This window comes from Natator depressus, chromosome 1 (assembly GCF_965152275.1).
Source record: "Natator depressus isolate rNatDep1 chromosome 1, rNatDep2.hap1, whole genome shotgun sequence".
In the NCBI taxonomy this organism is placed as follows: domain Eukaryota; kingdom Metazoa; phylum Chordata; order Testudines; family Cheloniidae; genus Natator; species Natator depressus.
The window spans coordinates 97,414,014-97,436,509 of record NC_134234.1 but is presented as its reverse complement, the minus strand read 5'-3'; the positions used below and the strand labels follow the sequence as shown (position 1 = coordinate 97,436,509).

Here is a 22,496-nt window from a genome sequence, read left to right as displayed (position 1 = left end):
CCTGCGGGGGGGGGGGTGTGCGTGCGCGTGTAAGGAGAGGCGGGGGGCACATGGCTCTGCGCACTGCCCCTCTCTGCAAGCACTGCCCCCGCAGCCGGGAGAGCTGTGGGGGCGGTGCTTGCAGACACAAGCAGCGCACAGAGGGAGATCCCTGCCCCCTGCCTGCACTGGCTGCTTCTGGGAGCAGCATGGGGCCAGGGTAGGGAGTTTGCCTTAGCGGCAGCCACGCTCCACCACCACAGATCGTGATAGACTGGGAGATCCTCTAGGATCAACCACTTTATAGCCATCGATAGGTTGGTGACCACTGAATTAGACTAATAAATGAAATCAGGACTGTATGTTGAATACAGAAGTTTTATACCCCCTCATCTCATGCCTAACTAACACCCCCCGCCCCCCGCATTCTTTTTTGGGTCTTGTTCCATGAAAGTCCCTTCTACCTGGTGCACTTCCTCTTTAAAATTTCAAATACCCCTCCAAAGCTTATCAGCAATAATCTATGACAGAAGGGTTAGTAAAAAAGAAACAAATGCACTGCTGTGTGATAAAGCACCAGGTGACAAATTTGTTTGATTGTATTTGTCTAGACTATAAACTTCTTGGGTGAACACATGCCTATGTTTTGTACAAGGCATTCAGTGCTCTAAAAACAATTTGCCACACCAGCATGAGATCTTATCCATGTGCCATAACATCTCAGATTTAAATGGAAAGAATCCAAGATACTTACAATTAAATTGACAATTAGTGGTAGTAGCTGTTCAAACCACAGCAACACCTTCTCCTGGTAGCTGCTGAATATTGAGTGCAAGATATCTGACACTTTAGTCAGAATATAAACATCACTGTCATCCTAAGAAGAAAAAATAGCAATAATATCAGAAGTATCCTTTTTGATCAGCACTCTCTCAGAAGGTAGAAACCATATCAAAATATTAAGAGTTCTGAATTTTGAACTAAAGCAATTTAAATTAGACACTTTGATAACTAGATATGTAAATAATTCAGAAAGATTTATACCACTATCCAGTGTCTGTGCTGACAGCGCTACTTCACCTTGGTTCCCAACTATGTTACATCAGAAGGGTTTGTTTCAGAAGAAGTGAGAGGAACAATGCACCATCAAAAATGGAAAAATACATAGCATTTTACTATGACATCAGCCACTTTGCATCATGGAATCAAATCTGGTTGTTTCCCTATGCAAAGCCCTTGGATGAGGACCTTTCCTATAGCTTCCTGATGCCTCAACAGTCTTTACACTGACATTTATATTATAGCCTGTTTTCTACTCTGAGCTCTTCCTTCCTTCTGCTTCAACAATCTGGACAATTTGAATCATCTTATTCTCTATTATTGTCCCCCTGCATAGTGCATCTTTACCCTCCAAAATTACAGTGAATTGAAGGGCTTAATCCTGCGGACTTTCACACACAACTCCTACCAACTTAAATGGGATTTATGTGAGGATTGAAGAATTGGAGCTAGCGAGATCCTCTCCGACTCCTTGTTAGGAGTTCTATTACTCTAAGTATGGTTGCTTTAATCAGTGCTCCACTCCTATTCTACACATTATAGCCACAGCAACAGACAGAAAGCAAAATGCCAACTGCATCTAGCCTCTGATGGCCACACTACTAGTATGACCATATTTTCACATCTCACAGTGTGACAAGCTGCGCTGCACAAGAAAGTGGGGATTGCAACTTCAGGCCATTTCTGCACTGCTATGATGTAACCGAAGTCCAAAATAAACCTTGGTATGCATGTTAACTCACCCATGTTACTTTAAAAAATATTTTTAAAACCACTCTGAAATAAGGGTAAAAAGGGAATTATAAGGAGAGGTTACTTACCTTGTACAGTAATTGAAGTTCTTGAAGATGTGCCCCACTAAGGAGGCTCCGCTTCAGGACATGCGTGTCATCCCCATGAACTCTTGACTGGAATTTTTCCAGTGTTCATGCACATGCTCTAGATAGGCTTGTGCTCGGATATAAGGGGATGAGACCCTCAGCTGCTCCAGTTCCTTCTCAATCACGAAAGTCCAGTGAGAAGACTGATGCAGAAGGGAAGGAGGGCAGGTAGTGGAGCTCCCATAGGAACACATCTCAAAGATTTCCAGTTTCTGTACCACAAAAGTTACCTCTCCTTCAAGTAGTGTCTGTATGGGTGTTCCATTTCAAGAGATTCCCAAGCAGTACCCTCAATTACAGAGGGGATGGATTCAGTATAAACCATAAAATATCATCACCAAAAGTCGCATCAGCTCTGGAAGCAGGCATGAGAGCACAGTGCTGAGAAAACATGTGCACTGAAGACTAGAAGGACTGCCCTGCAGATGTCTGAGATAGGTAGGTTTTTCAGAAAGGCCACAGGTAGGCTGATCCCTGGTGGAGTGGGCAATCACTCTAGGAGGGGAATGATGCTTCATAAATAGATTAAGAAGCATCCCAAAACCCATTCAGACAGTGTTTGAGTGAAGATTGGGTGCCCTATCATTAGTTCTGCGACTGAGAGAAAAATCCATGGGGAAGTCCTGAAGCACTTAGTTCTGTTGAGGTAAAAGATGAGAGAACTCTTCTTACATCTAGGGTATATAGGCTCATTTCCCTCAAAGAGTGAGGCTTGGGATAAAATACCAGTAAGTGAATCTCCTGATTAATGTGGAAACCTGAAGAAATTTAAGGTAGCAAATGGGAGTGTGGACATAGTGCCACCGGTTAGCAATAGAATAGAGTGTGTGGTGGATCAGCCATCAGGTATCCCAGCTCCCCAAACCCACCTGGCTGAGGTAGTTGCTATGAAGAACACAGTCTGGAGGGCCAAATGAAGGAGGAAATAGCTCCCCATAGGTTCAAATGGGGGTTTCTTCAGCACATTAAGGATTAAGTTGAGGTCCCATGGCAGAATAGATTTCTTAAGAGGAAAAGTGTAGAACAGGCCCCTAATGAACCTCACTGTGGTTGGGTGGGTAAAGAATAAAAATCCCTCAATCGGTGTGGGTGTGAGAGAGAAAAGCTGATGGCAGCCACATGAACTTAAACTGAACTCAGCAATAATGCTGTGATTTTTAAATTTAGTAGGTAATTGCAAGTATGTCAGCCAGACAAGATTCGAGAGAAGGTATAGATCAGAGGCTGCACCAAACCTGACAAAGTTTCCTCTTCTGTGGATAGAAAACCCACTAAAAAGGAAAATTTATTATTAAGAAGTACTCTTTGTATCTCTAGGGAGAAGTTTTGTTCTACACCAAAGAATCATCTAATAGTCAGGTCTTGAGGTGAAGCACTAAGAGGTTGGGGCAGGAGATGGATCTTGACTCCTGAGTGAGAAGATCCACTGTCAGGGGAAGGGGATCCTCTGTCTAGACATATGAACCAACTCTGGGAACCATACCTGTATCTTGGCCATGATGATGTTATAAGGATGGCTTCTGTTTCAACTTATTCAGGACCTTGAGCAGTAATGGCTTTGGGGATAAGCATATAGCAATACATGAGGCCAAAGGATGACTACAGTGTCACCTCGACACCGCCCACATCGAATTGGGGCTGTGCTTTCCCCTCAAAACAGTCATCTGCACATCGCATGGGATGGTGATACAAAGAGTTTTATCTCCAGATGACCCCAGGTATGACATCTTTCAGAATACCGCGTTGTTCAGCTCCCACTTGTGATAGAGGTGGAAATGCCTGCTGAGGGAATCCGCCACTATTCTGAAGTCCTGTTAGTGAAACTGCTGAGATCTGTAGGTGGTGTGATATGGATTTAACACCGAAGGGCTGGAACCTTGCTCCTTCTTGATGACTGATATAATACACTACTGCTTTGCTATCCAGAATTATTCTGATTGGGTGTAGATGTTGAGTACAAGAGTAATGGATCTCTGACCTCTAATACTCTAAGAAGGGTTTCTTCAGGTATGTTGGCAACAAGAAGAAAGCCAAGGAAAGTGTGGGCCCCTTACTGAATGAGGGAGGCAACCTAGTGACAGAGGATGTGGAAAAAGCTAATGTGCTCAATGCTTTTTTTTGCTTCTGTCTTCACTAACAAGGACAGCTCCCAGACTGCTGCGCTGGGCATCACAACATGGGGAGTAGATGGGCAGCCCTCTGTGGAGAAAGAGGTGGTTAGGGACTATTTAGAAAAGCTGGACGTGCACAAGTCCATGGGGCCGGACGACTTGCATCCGAGAGTGCTAAAGGAATTGGCGGCTGTGATGGCGGCTGTGATTGCAGAGCCATTGGCCATTTGAAAACTCGTGGCGAACGGGGGAAGTCCCGGATGACTGGAAAAAGGCTAATGTAGTGCCCATCTTTAAAAAAGGGAAGGAGGATCCTGGGAACTACAGGCCAGTCAGCCTCACCTCAGTCCCCGGAAAAATCATGGAGCAGGTCCTCAAAGAATCAATCCTGAGGCACTTAGAGGAAAGTGATCAGGAACAGTCAGCATGGATTCACCAAGGGTAGGTCATGCCTGACTAATCTAATCGCCTTTTATGATGAGATAACTGGTTCTGTGGATGAAGGGAAAGCAGTGGATGTATTGTTTCTTGACTTTAGCAAAGCTTTTGACACGGTCTCCCACAGTATTCTTGTCAGCAAGTTAAAGAAGTATGGGCTGGATGAATGCACTATAAGGTGGGTAAAAAGTTGGCTAGATTGTCGGGCTCAGCAGGTAGTGATCAATGGCTCCATGTCTAGTTGGCAGCCGGTGTCAAGTGGAGTGCCCCAGGGGTCGGTCCCTGGGCCGGTTTTGTTCAATATCTTCATAAATGATCTGGAGGATGGTGTGGATTGCACTATCAGCAAATTTGCGGATGATACTAAACTGGGAGGAGTGGTAGATACGCTGGAGGGCAGGGATAGGATACAGAGGGACCTAGACAAATTGGAGGATTGGGCCAAAATAAATCTGATGAGGTTCAATAAGGATAAGTGCAGGATATGAGTCAGCAGTGTGCCCTTGTTGCCAAGGAGGCCAATGGATTTTGGGATGTATAAGTACAGGCATTGCCAGCAGATCGAGGGACGTGATCGTTCCCCTCTATTCGACATTGGTGAGGCCTCATCTGGAGTACTGTGTCCAGTTTTGGGCCCCACACTACAAGAAGGATGTGGATAAATTGGAGAGAGTCCAGCGAAGGGCAACAAAAATGATTGGGGTCTGGAACACATGACTTATGAGGAGAGGCTGAATATGAGGAACTGGGATTGTTTAGTTTGCAGAAGAGAAGAATGAGGGGGGATTTGATAGCTGCTTTCAACTACATGAGAGGTGGTTCCAGAGAGGATGGTTCTAGACTATTCTCAGTGGTAGAAGAGGACAGGACAAGGAGTAATGGTCTCAAGTTGCAGTGGGGGAGGTTTAGGTTGGATATTAGGAAAAACTTTTTCACTAGGAGGGTGGTGAAACACTGGAATGCGTTACCTAGGGAGGTGGTAGAATCTCCTTCCTTAGAAGTTTTTAAGGTCAGGCTTGACAAAGCCCTGGCTGGGATGATTTAATTGGGGATTGGTCCTGCTTTGAGCAGGGGGTTGGACTAGATGACCTCCTGAGGTCCCTTCCAACCCTGATATTCTATGATTCTATGAATATGTTGATATGCAGTATCACCTTCTGTGGGCTCCATTTGCCAAGCTGTGAAGTCCTGAAGTGCATAACCCAGCCCAGCAGGAAGGCACCTGTAGTGATTATCCCTGTGGGAGGAGACTGTGAGAACATAACTGCCATGTATACTTTTTGGGGATCGTTTCAACAATTTAGAGAATGAAAAACCTCTGAGATATGGACACAGTCTTGAGTAGACGGCTTTTGGGGGGGGGGGGGGGGCGTCGATAGTTCTCAGCCAGGCTTGAATACACCGAGAGTGTAGTCTTGCTAAGTGGCAGAGGTGGATTAAGGTTTCCTGGGTCAGAGCAAGTGTGTGTGTGTTGGGGGGGGTTGGGGTGGGGAGGACTCCTTCTCCCCCCCCAGCCCCCCCCCCTTCCACCTTCAGTCCCATACCCATTCTGCCCCTTCCCCGGGGCCCAAGCCTGTTCCACCCATGTTTCCGCCTGGTGAACCCCCTCCCACTGCAGCTCTCCGCAACCCATTTGCTCCTTTCTGCATCCTCCTCCCCGCAGTGCAGCCCCAAGAACGGAGCAGTTCTGTCCCTGTGCCTGGGGCCACAGCGGCAAGTGAGAGCTCCTCCAGTCCCGGGGCCGCAGCGGGGGTCCAGGTGCTGGGGCTTCCCCTATGCTTCTGTGGGGGACGAGGGTCGGAGAACTGGGGCTTCTCCTGCCCTGCCTGCCCCAGGGCTTCTGCCGGGGACAGGGTCAGGGGGTCCTGGGGGCTTCCACCGCCCAACAGCGGATTTTTTTCTGGGGCTCCTGGACACAGACCCCGTCGGCCTAGTGGCTAATACGCTAAGTGGATCACAAATGTACAGGCTGCCATATGGCCCAGGAATTGAAGGCAAGACCTTGCTGTGGTTTGTGGGTTCTGTTGTATTGTCAAAATGAGGCTGGACATCATAGCGGCATTGAGTGAAGTCTGGAAAAAAATGTTTTTGTGACTGTCTGATCTTCCATTAGGAGGGCTTGAAATTGTTCACCCTGTAGCAGGTGTTCAATAAAAGATGTACTCTTTGAATAACTTGTAAAATCATATTTTGCCATCAGGGCTTGGTAATTGGCTATTCTGAATTGCTAAGAGGTCAAGGAGTAGCTTTTACGATCCAGAATGTCCAGCCATTTCAAGCTCCTTAGATAGTGTTGAACAGGACCAATGTGGCCTATTTTGTTCGTTAATGGCCTCAACCACCAGGGAGTTAGGTGTAGGATGCGAAAAAACAAATTCTCCAAGTCTCTGGGCAGTATATAGTACGCGTCAGCTCATTTATACATGAGTGGCAAATTCTAACTACCATGTCACCTCATACAGGCGGGGCCAGCAGAGCATTATTGAAGGGCAAAGCGATTTTCCTCTGAGATATATGTAGAATGTTCCTGTATCTCCTCAAACAGAATGTGTAAGTTCTCTGCTATTTGTTTTACAAGGTCTTGAAAATCCTTGAAACTATCAGCGTAAGATGGTGAGGGAGGCATAACAGCATCATCTAGTGAGGAAGAGGATTTGTGGGAAGGTGGTACTTCTGCTTCTCCAGCTGGCTCTTGCTCCTCTAAGTTCCTCCTATGGAGCAGGACCTAAGGATGTCAGTTGTTGCTCTTGGCATGCCCTCTTACAAGAAGGGACCCTCTAGAGCTGACCACTATAAGGGGCCCTTGAGTTCCAATAAGCCAACTCTCATGGGGCATAAGGAAAGAGGGCAGGACCCCAAAGTTGCTGGGTGTAATTTCTTCCTTGGGGTGCACCTTAAGGGAGGGAGGCTAGAACAGGAAGGTGGAGGAGCCTTGGATACCTCTGAATCAGATGAAGTGCCTGCCGCAATGACCATCGGAGGGGCAAGTAGAACTGGTACCAGCGGTTTGTCAAGTCAGTACTGGGGACTGGAAAGGGTCTTGTTACTGCATCTGGAGGCAGAGACTCAACTGGGCAGCAAGACTGTACTGGAGGATATGGGTACTGGCTGCAGGTCCCTCTCAGTACTCTCAAATTGTTTGTGTGGGGCCAGTGACCGTGTTGGTACCAGAAGATGAGTTACGGTAGATGGCAGGACTGGAAGGTAAGTTGACACCAGCGAGGACTCTTTCAGTATCCCTCAGTAAAAGCGATAGGAGTTCTTCCGGGATCTGAAGGTCCTCATGGAAAAGGAGCCAGGATGGCACCAGATAATCTGGATAAGGACCCTTGGGACTCAATATATAGTGTGGTACAGGAGAGGGTACTGAAGTGCAATCCATGTTCCTATCTCAGCAAGGTACATAAGACTGTATCAACAGTTTCAGCTCCGCTTTAAAATCCATTTGCTTTGAAGGTACAGAGTCCAGTGCTGACCCCTCTAGATTGTTTACCGGTGGCTTCCCAGTATGCAGTGTGGTCTTTTCAGCTGATGCTACAGTCTCGTGACCAGAGTGGGTAAGAGCCACACCAATCCCCATGCCAGGACATGAAGACAGACTCAGATCAAGACTTTTTCTTGCTCTTAACCCTCTTTGTAAAATAGGCTCTTTTTTCTTTTGAAGTCTGGATGGTTCTGAAGGACCCCAGGGTTTGCTTACCATAGCAACTGTGATGCACCAGGCCTCTCTGACCAACCGAATCCAATGTAAAGGGTGGTGATCTGAATCCCAGAGTCTAAGAGAATGCTCCATCAACAGGAGTTTTAGTCTGATCTCCAACTTTTTTGATCTGCCTTTAACTCCTGAGTAGATCGTACATTTGGCAGGGACATGAGTCTCTCCCAGGCAGCGGAGACATATTGAATGTCTGTCACTGCAAGGAAAAGGCCTATGGCAGGCCTGGCAGAGTTTGAAGCCTGGGATCTTGGGCATAACCCAGGGGTTCCAGAACTGTGGGTCAGGAACCCATTTTACTGAGGTCACCAGGGCTGGTGTTAGACTTGCTGAGGCCCAGGCCAAGGCCAAAACCCAAGGGCTTCAGCCCTGGGCAGGTGGCTTAAAGTTACATGTCCCCTGCCCAGGGTAGAAGCCCTTGGCCTTCAGCTTTTGCCCCCCCCGCCCAGGGCAGCGGGGCTCGGGCTCCAGACCCCACTCCTGGAGTCATGTAGTAATTTTTGTTGTCAGAAGGTCATGGTGCAATGAAGTTTGAGAACCGCTGGCATAACCCATTACTTGTCACCATGGATTGAGGCCTGAGAGAATAAAATTGTGCCAGATTAGGCAAATAAAAGAAGGAAAGGTGGAACCCCACAAAAGCACAAAGCTTTATTAAACAAACAGAAATTAAAAAAAAAATTATATAAATATAAAAGAATGACAAAAACGAACGAACAATAAGAGCAGCAAGTCACTAGCTAGCTACAGCTAACAGTGCACTACTCTGTCTCAAGCCACAGGCAGCTGAGAAGCAACTGGAGCAGCAGCAGATCTGTCCCACCCATACACCAGAGCCCAAAGATATCTACGATGCAGGTGTGGACCCAGGGATCAAAAGTGTATGTGCAAGCACACATCCTGAAGTGGAGTACCCATAGGGACACTACTCAAAGAAGAAGTTAATGCGCTTAGTAAGATTACTCTATTTAAGTCATTCCTCTTCAAAATTTCTCTCATGAGAAGTTCACGGGAACAATTTTATATGTCAGGTTATTTTTCTTGGTAAAAAGAGAAGTGTTCTATATATTTTGAAATGACAAGGCGTATAGCAGTAACTCTTAGTTAAAGTAACTCGCATTTTCTTTCCAATGAATTTTAGTAGCTATGAAAATATAGCAATGCTGAATGTTAAAATATTTCCTTACAGACTTCATACATCACAGAATGATTATGTACAGTACCTGATTTTTCTCAAAATAACCATGTATGTCGATCCATATTCTTGGGGGAAGTGCATCCCTGGCACATGATTTTGGAAACTTCTAGCAAGTACTGTCTAATGAGACCACTTGCATCCCATTGTTTATTTGTGAGAATTTAAGAGAGGGCATGGACCCCAACCACTCAATTCCTTCAATTAACTGAATAACTTGAACAAGAGAGAGCAGTTGGAATGGGCTGAGGTATGTGGATCCATATGGACAATCTCCAAAAATCTGTTACTAGGGTAAGTCACCACTTTTTCGCCTTCAACAACTGCCCATATGGCTCCTCAGTTCTGGAAATTAACAAGCAGTTGTGACCTTCCAGGTGGTGTGTGTGTTAGTGAGAAGTTAGCAGCTGAAGTCACTGCAGGACCGCTTTCAAACTGGGCACAGATCTAGGAGGACAAATTGAGGAATTAAGGCTTACATAAATGTGTCTGGAGCCTCAAGTGGGAATTGTGCATTTCTTGATGTAGACATTGTACAGGTGCATTTTGGAAACATTTTTTAAAACTGTGATGTGCCCCTAGGCTCAACACAGTGGATCTATGAGCATTAGTACGATTAATTTATTGGTCCTGTGGTAACACCTCTGAGCCCCAATCACGCACTAGGATCTTACTGTGCTAGGCACTGTACAAACAGAACAAAGACTATGTTCATACCCTGGTGGGAGAACACAGAACAAGCTTTGTAACCACAAGATGAATTAAGATTCACGATCCATGCTTTGAAAAGGTGAAAAGCTGAACTGGCAGCTAGACAAACAGTGAACTCAATGAAAGTTTTGACTATTAAGTACTCAAAAATTAGAAAGTATGCAGGACCATCTCTAGTCCATTCTTTTCTAAGAAAGTAGAATCTTTCCACAACTTCATTCATCAAATAAGTTTTCCATGTAGAATGTTTCCTGCTTTCCAATATAATCTTTGGATTCCTCCACAGAGTTCCCAATCTTGTGCCCAAATAACCCAGAAGCCAAACTGTTAGATTGAAATGCTTCAAATGCAGGTGGAAAAATCTTACTCTGATAGCGAAGTGATCTGGTAGATTGGAATACATAACTTGTGGTTCCAATACGTACCAATACACTTTTTCTGCTTCTTTGTCCCGCTAGAGACCAAATGTCCTGGTACTGAGAAACAAAATCAGGACTCTTAGCCCTGCCTATCAGGACTTGGTACTGGAGGGACTTTAGTACCAACATTTATGCTCTCTTTTGAGCATGGAGAGTTTTGGGAATTACAGCACTGCCTCTGTCAGGCCTTAAGCAGCCATTTTCAGTGAGTAGGTCTAAGTCAAAGGCCCTTTAAACGTCAACTGTTCTGGGTGTTAGATACAAGGCTTGGTTGACTAAACCCTAGGAGCGTCCTCCATCAGAAATAAAAGTTTCCTTCCCAGTACTTTAAGGTTCTACAGTCTCCACCCAGGGACTGATAACAGCTAACAGTCATCAGCAACACATGACGACACTGAAGGAGGCAAATGGCTTGCGGCCTCCCTGACCTTGAGACATGCTGTTGCTTGGATTAGCAACACCACACAGACCCAAAAGGCACAAAGATGAAAAAGCAGGGCAACTGGGCTGAACCTTGGACAATTCTTGGAATGGTACAATAATTGAAAAAAGTAGTTTTAAAAAGCAATCCTATTTAGAAAGAGAAAGCTCTTCAAAAGAGGAAATAAGTAAGGAAAAGCTCTGCTCTAAACCTGTTCCATCAGCAGCTAGGATATATCTTCAAGTTCCAGCACACTGTGTAGCACCAACAGACAATGCTTGCTAGAAACTTCTGAGGAAACATGCCAAAGATGCACTTCTCCAATACTGGGGATCCATATGGGCAAGTCTCAAAGGATTTGGTTTTGTTTGTTTCAATTCAGCAGCATGTCACAGTGGTGTAATGTCTGTCTCCACACAGCTGCTGCTCTGTGGAATTTGAAAGTGTCTAAATTTTTTTTTATTTTTTAAAACTCAAAGAAGGAAATAACTTACTTCATCTTGTAATGACTCTTCAACTTGTTCATCATAGTCTTCATCTTGTCTTTTCACTAAATTAAAAGGAATAAGTGCAAACTATAAGGTTAGATGTTTTCCCTAGGACCCACTCCTGCAAAAGCACAGGAACAGTTGACAAAATGCAGTAATGGATAAAAGGACTCCAGAAACAGTTGCAGGGTGAAGCACTCAGGACCTTCTGTCAGAGTGCCTAAAGGAGATATTGGGCAAGTAAGGAAAAATGCACTGAACAAGTTAAGAGTGAGTATGTAAGGGAGCATGGGAGAAGGACAACCTTGGTCTGGGAAAAGCAAAAATCAGAAAAGCAGGGAAAAGGGATACCAAAAACAAACAGTCATTGCTGTACGATTGAGAGGTTGTCGCTGATTTAAAGTCAGAAGGGACAATTCTGATCATCTAGTCTGACTGTCTTAGAATTTCACCTAGTGATTTCTGCATCAACTTCTGACTGAGCTACAACATTTTTTGGAAAAGATTTCAAATGATGGAGAATACATCCTTTGGTAAGCTATTTCAAAGATCAATTACTAGTTACAGTTTGCACCTCATTTCTAATCTGAATGTATCTAGTTTCATCTTACTGCTGCTGAATCTTAAGGTGAGGTAACTCAGGAGATAACTGAACAAGCAGTCAATACAAGATGTTTAGAATCTCTGCTTTAGAGAGCTATCTTTAGCGTAAATCACGAAACTTATTCTAATACATAGAAGATGGCACTAACTTACCTTGTCTTAACTCTTGATTTTTAAAGTGCTCTTCTAATTTTCCTTTCAATATTCCTCCAAGTTCTTCAAAATGTTCATTGTTAAGGCATCCATCTCCCATTACCTCAATGCACTAGTGAAATACATTATGTTCAAAACAGAAGTTTAACATTAAACACTACTCAAAGAGTGACAGTGAAATTTTAACATGTTGAAAACATTGACTAGAGCTATACTTCAGACCACCACTGACAAAATAGCAATTTTTTTTTTAAAAAGGAAGAATTTTCATATTAATTCTAGGCTTATAAAATTAAGGAACTAACATTTTACAGGTTAGATCCATTTAAGTAGTAAAATTTAGTGTTTTTTCTAGACTTTTGTTTGATATTTAGTATTAATGTTTTAAACAAATGTTATCTATGCAAGTGAAAAATTGTTCCCTAATCCAGAAACAAACTATATTTATAAGATTCAATGGACATTTTCAGTAGTTAGCTATGAAAATTAGTCCCATTAAACTAAGCTAACAAAAACACATAGTCAAATGATAGGTAACTGTCGGAAAAAATCTCCTGTACTAGTAATTTAAACTTATGGCAAGCACTAAATTTCCTTGACACTAAAAATACATATACAAGTTTTCAATAATAATGATACTGGCATAAATATTTCTATGAAGAAAAAAGGTCACCTTTGCAAATGAATGCATTATTTCTGAAAGTACATCTGAATCGGGTTCTGTCCCTATAGCTTTGATAAGCGCATCACACATGAAATGCCACATCTGTGTGAGATATTCTGGCCCACGAACTCTAGCACAGTCAAGGAGAAGAGGCATAGATTCTGCTGCTGCCACACGAACACGTTTGATTATTAAGGAAATAGTGGATAATTGAGATCAAACTGAAGTACTTTTCTGACATGAGCATCAGGAAACATACTACCAAAAAGGTACTAAATTCCCACCTTAAACTATGACCAGTCACCCCAAGCTGAAATATACTCATTTTCATAACTACCCAGACATTTAATCAAAGAGACTTGATGTAAAAGTTATGCTTGCTATATAAAAGTTTTAAAGATTTATAATGTAAAACTAAGGTTGAAGAGCTATCTAAGCATTTCCTTGGCTTCTTCATTCATGCTGCAACCAACTTTTACGTTTACTTATTTAATTTTCCTTTAAAAAACCAAAAAAGCCGTATTTGCCAAAGGAACTGATGGTGCAATTTGAATAAAGTTATGATCTGGGAGCACAACAACATAGGCTAAATATTGGGGTTGTAAAAACTGTCCTTGCCCATTGTGGCAAGAATAGTAAACAGATAACAAAATAATACTTCAGTGTTGTTTTGGACATTTCCCCACCCTGTTTACTTCTTCCTCATGCTCTGAGTTATGTTATGGAGGCTTTTCATCAGATAAGAGCTGGAGGCAGACACATTTAGGGACAGTCACTGCTGCTTTTTAGTTGGATGAACTAGATGCAGAGGCGAGTGCATACTGTAAGATTAAGAAGTTAAGACTCAAACTAATTTGCATACATACTGAAACTAGACGCCCACGCCAATGGACAAAGCATTTAAATAATTGGTCAAAGTAATATTTATTGCTGGACTGACAGCTTGTTTGCAATGGATCAGGTTGGAGAAATTTAAACTCTCAATTTATAAAATACTGAAAAATGAGGTTTGCTATAGACCAGAGGTGGGCAAACTCCAGCCCACGGGACTGTCCTGCCCAGCCCCTGAGCTACTGGCCCGGGAGGCTAGCCCCGGCCCCTGCCCTACTGTCCCCCCTCCCTCGCAGCCTCAGCACACAGCACTGCCGGCGCAACACTCTGGACAGCCGGGCAGCACAGTTGCAGAGCCACGGCCTGACCTGGTGCTCTAGGCAGTGCGGCTGTATCGCCGCCAGCCACTGGTGCTCCAGGCAGCACAGTGTGGGCGGGGTGGTTAGATGGGGCTGGAGTCCCAGGGGAGCTGTCGGGGGGGTGGAGGGGGTGGGTTAGGAGGCATGGGGCGGGCCACGCCTGGCTGTCTGGGGGGACACAGCCTCCCCTAACTGGCCCTCCATACAGTTTTGGAAACCTGATGTGGCCCTCAGGCCAAAAAGTTTGCCCACCCCTGCTATAGACAGACACCTTCCTGATACTAGAATATAACACTGTTGAACTTACTTTTTCCATATTTATGGAAAGATGACTAGCATAGCTGAAGTTTTGAGTTTTTCAGAAGTAAAACTGCTAGTTAATTTCTATTGTTTTTATATTAAAAGGATATCATCATGGAAATAGAATTTCAGCAAAGGAACCATCAGTTTTACAACTTGCTCTGTGTACTCCACAAATCCTTCTTTTAATTCCTTAGCATAGCAAACCTGAAACACAAAAAAGGTAATTTTAACAGTTATCAGCACTAGGGTAAAAGCATTACTACTAAAATTTTTAAACTATGAAATGTTCAAGGAGGACAGTAGGCAACCAGAGTAAGGTCAGAGTTAATGGAAAAGCCACGTTAGAATGCATTTACTTACCACTTAACCATGATATCTGGAAAGAGCTAGATGGCAGAGTATATTTTTTCACTAATGGCTGAATATTTTAGACTAAATGTGTATACTTCATGATACGTACAACTGAAAATTCTTTTTCTAGGGCTCCTTTTGCTGACATCTGAAAGGACACTCGTTACATTTGTCCCAAGGCTTAATTTTATATAAGTTAACAGAACTTAAGACCAATAGAAAAAGGTTTCAGTATTTTTAAGTCATCTGCAGAGTTTGAAACCTAAACTGCAGCAATATGAACCTAAAAATGAGAACTATTAAAATTTGAATGCAAGCAGTAAGTTGAGGATGAATGAGTTATCATTTGCCCACAAAAAAGTTTGCCCAACCACACCTTAGTACTGCAAGAATAAAATACTTATATATATGGGATTCAGATTTAATAACCATTGACTTTTAACTATTAATTTAATTCCATAGAAAACCTAGCAAGAAGTAGCTGACCAAGATTTCCCATTACCTACCAGCATCTGGCATGCAGTTGCTTTTTCTTCAAGGCCTGCAGTTTTAATTCCAAAACTTTGCTGGTCTCCTAGGTTTACAAATTCCCAACCATCATCATCACTCATATTCTCCATATCTTGGGCTGTTGTAGAAAGAAAAAAGATGGTTATAAAAGATCTGGCAGCATTTGTAGGTCAAAGATTTTTCAAAATAAAGTAATAGTTATAACCTACTGTCTAGTAGAGCTACTTCAGGTTTAATTGATGCAGTCTTCATTAAAGGCCCCATGACAACAGGAAGGTACTGCTGAAATTCTTTTCCAAGGATTTTGCACATTCTAGCCCATGCAGAGATCATGTAAGATATCTGTGAGAGCAGTTTTAAAAAACCTCACATAAGCACACTCATCATTACCCTTTTCAACGTGTATTAAAACAAAACAAGAGGAAATGCATTTCTATTACACTGCAGTATATAAAAAAAGTGGTTAAAAGTCTATCATTGTCAGATTACTGGATCACAATTACCGAGGATATAGACAAAGACAAGGAAATGCTATAAATTTTTACCCTTCCCTCAAGGTGCTACACTTGAATGTTGATGGCCTAAGAGCCACAAAGCACTCTGGTTTTGAAAACATTGCCTCCTGCCACAACACTGATGCGATCTGCTTTTAGGAAACCCATGTTAATTCATTCACTGCCAGTTACCTATAATATCTGATTTCAAACTCAAATTACAGCCTTCATGAAAAAATATGGTTGAGCCACTTATGTAAGACCCAACTTACCAGTGTGGAGTCTACCATCTACATCTAACTACTATGACATCATAAGGCTCAACAACTTTAAAGTGGCTGGGTGGCCCCCTAATTATGGCCTACTGTATCATCACTCTAGCATCCCACTATCTATGCCAGAGACTAATAGCAACTACACAATCTGAAGCAATACAGAATCTGATCCAAGATGAACAGACTACAAACTGGATCTCTCAATTAACTACATTTTCATGACCCTAACCAACCAGCCAAATTTTCACTCTACCTGCTGGAATGAGGGCTGCTCCCCCGACCTCAGTTACAGACTGCCCTCTACTAGCCACCTTCAGGGTCTTTAGAAATTCCCCCCACAGCTGCATTGCCCCATCTTCATCCAAATAGGGGTTACCGTATCCATACTGACTACTAACCCAAGGCTAATGTTGGAACTACAGAAAGGCAGACTGGAATAATTACTCTAAGCTCATTGACCAATATACAGTCGATCACATAACATCTCAATTAGATCAAGCATACTCAAGATTTACCAAAGCCATCTTTTAGGCTGCCTCCAAGACCATCCCACATGGCTGCCAAAAAGCCTATATAGCATGTCTAAGTAGGTCTGCATGTTCTTTGTCAAACAGTTAACTGACGAACATCACTAAAGCAGACAAAGATAAAATTTGAGAGGTCAATAAAAAAAAGAGTGGCACCACTAAAAGGAATCTCCTCAGATGGACCAAGACAAAAAACTTCCAGCCATTCTCTAGGAAAGAAATAAGAAAGGCATTAAAATAAATGAACACATGGACAGCCTGCTGCTTTTGAAAATATATCACCAGAACTACAACATCTTAGGAAGAAAAGCCAACACTGACTGTCCACCCTCATGTCCCATGACATATAGGAGAATGATACCCAAGATACGACAAAAAGCTAAGGTGACAACTTTACCAAAGCCAGGTAAAGCCCACTCTTCAGCAGCCAGCTATCATCCAATATCACTCAAGCTGTAGCTATAAACTCCTGGAGTGGATGATGCTTTAGACAATTATGCCTATGACAGAACAATTTTTGAATAATTCTAACCAAATGGAAGCACAGGTGGACCAAATGCTAGCACTCACTATGTACAGTGAGAATGGATTTCAAGAGAAGAAAAGTGGAGCTGTCCTTTACCTTACAGCAGCCTATGACACCATCTGGGACACTGGTTTGCTGTACAAAATGTCAAGGGTTTTTCCTAGATGGATTGTCATTGCAACTGAGCCGATAGTCTGAGGTAGACATTTTTAGGTGGCTGTGGGCCACAAAACCAGCACCTGGAGATTACAGAAGAATGGACTCCCAGGAGGCTTGGTGCTGGCACCAACTTTATTTAATATACCCATCAATGAGCCTACCAAATACCATCTCCAGGTAGTTTATGGGCATTGATCTTGATCATGGAGATGAAAACCAAGTACATCAAAGACCATGTCAACATGCTTCCATTTACGGCATGCTCAGAGCCAACCTGAGCTTAAACATCTTTTTGAATGGTCAGTGGTCAGCACGTGATCCAAAGCCAGTGTATCTAGAGGTCACCCAACATCTCTCTCTCACACACATACACACCCCGCCCATGTAGCTCAAATTATCAAAAGCAGAAACGTAAACTGGTAGGGTCGACCTGGAAATCTAGTATGCGAACACTGCATAACTTAGGGCTCACTCTCGGCTATTCAACTGGAGAATGCTGTGCCCCAGTTTGGTTAAATTCTGCACACACTAAATTAACAGACATGAGAATTGTTACAGGCACATTGGAGCCAACAAAAATTGTGTGTGTTACCAGTCCTAGCCAATATTTCTCCACCTGACAACCAGCATCAGAATGCAACCAACAGACCGATCACCTAGGTACAGCAAATGCCACACTTGACACTGTTCAGGAATATTTGGGATGCACCCTTCTACCAACTGTGCAACAGAAATCCTATCTGGACAGTGCTGCACACTCTCAATTGAGATCAGCTCACTGAATCTGACAGAAAGGAAGAAACTGTCACTACCAGGAACTCCCACATCACCATGCTGTATGAACAGCTAACTGACTTTGGGCTTCCATACCACCTCTGGAGCCAAGCTTACTAAGTTCAGATGTTGCATGGTTCACTGTGCCAAGAAGGATGCCCCAAGCATAATCTAAGACAGCCCACTGTGCATCTGTGGAGGATGCTGCAAAAATGCTGTATGGTTGCTCTTTTCATGTTGGATTCCAGGGAGGTCTTCCCAAGATGAACACTGTTGACTCAGAGGCCAATGACTGTCTCAAGGACACAGCTGTTTTGTATTTTAAACCTTGTCTTGCCCACACACAATTGCTATGTTTTATTTATATATTGCCAAACTGCACAAAACGCAGCTCAAAGCAAAGAAAAATCGATTTTACCTGTAAGTGGTTCTGTAAAGACATAGTTGTTATACATCACCACACATGAACCTGTACCCTCAGCAAAACATTGACTAGGAAATCCTTTATCTTCAAGTTCCCAACCTGCTGGCTCTAGTACAGGACAGTGCCCATGCAGTGGAACCACTTTGGCCCTCAGGGCCCTCCAATAGTAAGTTTCTTTCAAAGAAAATTATGTAATTTGCAAAGTTAACATTTACTGAAGTGTCAACTCCAAAAAAGGTACACAAGTAGTAATCTACTGTATGTGTGTTGTGAGGGAACTAATTTTCAGATGCACTTATGGAGAGACAAGATCCAGAAAAAAAAAATCTTAAAATACAGAACATGTAACTAGGTAATACAGTGTAGCAGACCATAAAAAACAGGTAGAGAATGACTCAAGGAAATTAATCAAGTTTTGCACTGAACAGTAGTTTTTTTTTATGACATAGGAAGAAAGAACAAGAGGGAATCTCAAACAGATGGGGTTTAAATATAATATCTTATTAACCCAATGTCTATGAGCTAACCCCCACCCCCCCAAACAGCTTACCTTCAATATACTGCTGGAAAGTCAAAATAATCGTTTAACCTTCACTGACAGGTGAAGACAGTTTGTATGGGGGCATAGGAGCATACAAAAGCTATGATGGAACCCTTCTCTTCAACTGGCATGGCCTTCTTTTAGGGAATATTTTGAAGAGCTGAACCTTTGTCTTTGCTAGAACATCTGTGCAAATCCCCTGCCATCTCCTGACCTGACTTTAACTTCCTCTTGTCCCTGTAATACCAATATTGCTCTGCTCTAATCTACCCTGAAATTATTCTTCTCAGCAAGGCAAGCTTCTGCATGTAGTCACAGCCTCTATCACCTCATAAGTGATTGTGTGTCTAGTGAGTCTTAGTTATGGATAAATAAGGAGGCCTCAAGAGACTGGGCCCATATCCCAAGTAGTGAAGATCAGAGAGTTGAAGTGACAATTTTCCCTCTGCTGCAAGTTTTGAAGGGGCAAAAGTAACCTTAGTCCAGGATTGCTTAGTGAGTGATCCATGTAGATGAATTCTCCAGAGGTTCAGTTGCATCAACCAAGAGAAAAAGCAGCAGCGGAAAGAGCTCAATTTCCCCAGAAACTGAATTAATTTTTAAAGTACAGATGCAAGAGGGCTTGAACTACTGTATTTTCCTACTGCTCAAGGCAGGATTTCTGGTGGGCAGAGTTTACAGTCCTATGATTCTACATAAGCTTTTTACCAGTCCAATCTGTGCAAAGAGGAGCAGTGAGGTGGAAATTACATGACATAAAATTGAGCTCTGAGACCCTAAGAGTAATTGAGGCTTTGCTGCTGGAACTAGCAGCTTTGGAACTAGCAGCTTTGAAACTAGGCCATCAGAGTTACCTTGCAGGCTCTTTTTAGTAGTACAAACTCAAGCAAGAAGAGAATCTCTTTAATGACTACCAAGAGACCTCTATAAAACAGCTGATAAGGTCAAACCAAAAAACTTGACCTGCCAGAGTCTGTTTTGGACCCTTTTGCCCTCTTCAACTGTTTATCTAGTGTGGGTATACCAGTTTTGCTCAAACTATTTTTTAAAAAGAGTAAAGTTTTAGTTTGGATTTATCTGTCCCAATGTGCAATGAGATCTGACATTGCCAAACAGAAGTATATCCAGAAAAGTCTTAAACAGCATGGCAGGGAAGCAAAGGACCCAACAAACTTACCCAGTAGCGTAAGGGTCCACAGACTGAAAGCAGCTGTGACAGAGCTCCCCTTGTATCTCCCAAGAGTCTCTTCACAAATGGAGCCCCTCTGCTTGCTTCGATTGGGAAGCTCAGCCATAGGGAGAGGGGCAATAAATGGATGAAGGAGGTCAGAGGATGGCCAAAAGGATAGGGTGGGAAAAAGATTTTGCTAGCTGCTGTTTCAAAATCATCCTTTAAAGCTAGGGCTACAATAGATAAGATAGCGCTGAACGCTGCTTGCACTGCCATAGGCAGAGAATCTGGTACGAGGGTGGAAGGAAGTTAAGACCAGAGCCTTAGGGAGAATTCTGAACTGCCTCTAGTAGTTTTGGGTAGAGGCACCGATGCAACGTATCTTGGCCTGGGAGGTCAGTAAATATGAAAATGTTTATTACAAATATCCTCAGATAGAGGGAGAAGATATTTTCTTCCTGACAAGTTTTTAGTAATAATGGTGCTGTTGAGAAAATGCAGCACAATAAAGCTAAATTTTATTCTACCGTGTGCATCAACAAGTTAGTCTGCTATGGTCAAACTGCAATTATTGGTGTAGAAGTGATATGAAAAATGACCACTTAGGTTTTCAGATCTCAAGTAGAATTTTCCATTAGAATTTCAGTTAGAAAAAAAACAAATGACATAGGTTGAACAATTTTATATAGAAGTTAAATACAAATCTTAATTAAATTTGTAGTCATTTTCACAGTAAAACCACTATAACATAGTAACTATTTACTATAAGAATATAGTGAATGGATCCAGTGCTAAAGAGACTATCCATTACAGAGACTCATATGCTGAAGTCTGATGCTGGCACTCCATGTACCATTTCCCTCCATTTCCTGCATGGAGGAATCTGCATTGCAAGTCCAGTTTCTTAAGTTCCTCAATTCTCAAATCCTTTCATTGTTAGGAATTTCACTTTTCAACCACCTCTACACTATGCAGATCCCATGCATTGTAGTAGACTTAGGAGAATGGTTCTCTGTGGCAAAAAGATCTGAACAGCTAATATTTTTAAGAAGCAGGTACACACTTCTATGTTGCATGGGACACTTCAGAAATTTTCTATAAAAAAGCAAGAGGATAAAGACACTAAATATTAGGCGTCAACAGATATTTGTTACAAGTGAGCATCTGACATACCTGGGGGTCATCATCTTCCAGATCACTGAAGTCTGTCTGCGTCTTCAGCAACAGCTGCATCACATCTGATGCATCCTGCATAAACTAGAAATAAAATACACCTACATGTGAAATTTCATATCAAACAACGCTTATTTCAAGTTGAGGCACATAAGTTAGTCATTGTTTTTAGAGGAATTTAACTTAAAAGCAAAAATTCCTAAAGCAGTATAAGATACTCCTGAGAGTAATCTTCCACTGAAGATGTGAACCTTAGCTATGGTCAAGCTTTAAGGCAGTGGTTCTCAACCTGTGGCCCAATCAGCACACAGCTGTGGCTCATGTGACATCCTCAAGGGCGGGGCAGGAGAGGTACTGCCCCAGGTGCAGAGCCAGCAGGGGTGGGGGGTGGAAGAGGTGTGCAAAAACAGGGTGTCACAGGATCGGACCCAGCATCAGTCCTGCCAGCAGGATCAAGTCCAGCAGTGTCAGGCTCCGCCCCCCAGCAGGATCAGGATCAGCGCCCCCCCCACCCTACAGGATTGTGGGTCCAGTGACTCCAACTGGAGCAGGCTCCCCGGCACTAAGACTGCAGCACCAGGTGGGCAGGGCGGGCTGCACAGCTGAGGTAGGAGACCAGCGGGCATGGGGAGGAGAGTCAATTAGTGCATGGGGAACAGACTAGGTTGGGGGGGCCTAAATATTGGGGCACAGTCCATGGATAGGGCAGCGTGAGTGCTGGGAGGCAGTCCCTAGGTGGGGCGCTGGTGCACAGGACAGTCCCTGGGTGGGGCCGGTCTGCCCTGCACATGAAACCCAGTCTTTGCCGGGTAGGCACGTGCCAGCCCAGTGTTGGAGGGATCTGGATGCTGGAGGTGAAGGGGTGGGGGGGGAGAGAACAGTCCCTGGCTGAGGGGGCCCCTGCACTGGGAAGGGCTTCCCATCTTTGTAGGCAGGCTCTGCAGCCACGCTCTCCAGGTGCTCAGCTCAGCCACACAGCACGGAAGTGAAGGTGACAATACTCCATACCATGCTATCCTTATAGTATTTTCATTAATTTTAATAATTAATGATTTGACTTATTTTGAGAATTTAAAATGTTCTTGGTAGATATTTGCCAGTGTTGAAATGAAAGGTACTATATCAATTTGAATCATATTGCCGTCATGTAACAAATACTAAACTTTTTTTTAGATGTACCTGTAGTATGTGTACACACACACACATCTAGCAAAGACTCAATTGCAAGGTAGTAATCTTGG

At 43.2% G+C, this 22,496-nt stretch overlaps 1 protein-coding gene across 1 annotated transcript in view; it reads right to left on the bottom strand.

The window, feature by feature from the left end:
• The window catches only part of IPO5 (importin 5), an 82,100-nt gene that overhangs the window by 27,071 nt on the left and 32,533 nt on the right, over positions 1-22,496 (bottom strand). Inside the window, exons 15-22 of the mRNA XM_074962851.1 lie at positions 21,256-21,339; positions 15,401-15,533; positions 15,188-15,309; positions 14,438-14,534; positions 12,847-13,019; positions 12,174-12,285; positions 11,424-11,479; positions 734-856 (exon numbers count right to left, since the gene is read on the bottom strand). Coding sequence (XP_074818952.1) covers positions 734-856; positions 11,424-11,479; positions 12,174-12,285; positions 12,847-13,019; positions 14,438-14,534; positions 15,188-15,309; positions 15,401-15,533; positions 21,256-21,339 — 900 coding nt within the window. The remainder of the gene's footprint in view (positions 1-733; positions 857-11,423; positions 11,480-12,173; positions 12,286-12,846; positions 13,020-14,437; positions 14,535-15,187; positions 15,310-15,400; positions 15,534-21,255; positions 21,340-22,496) is intronic.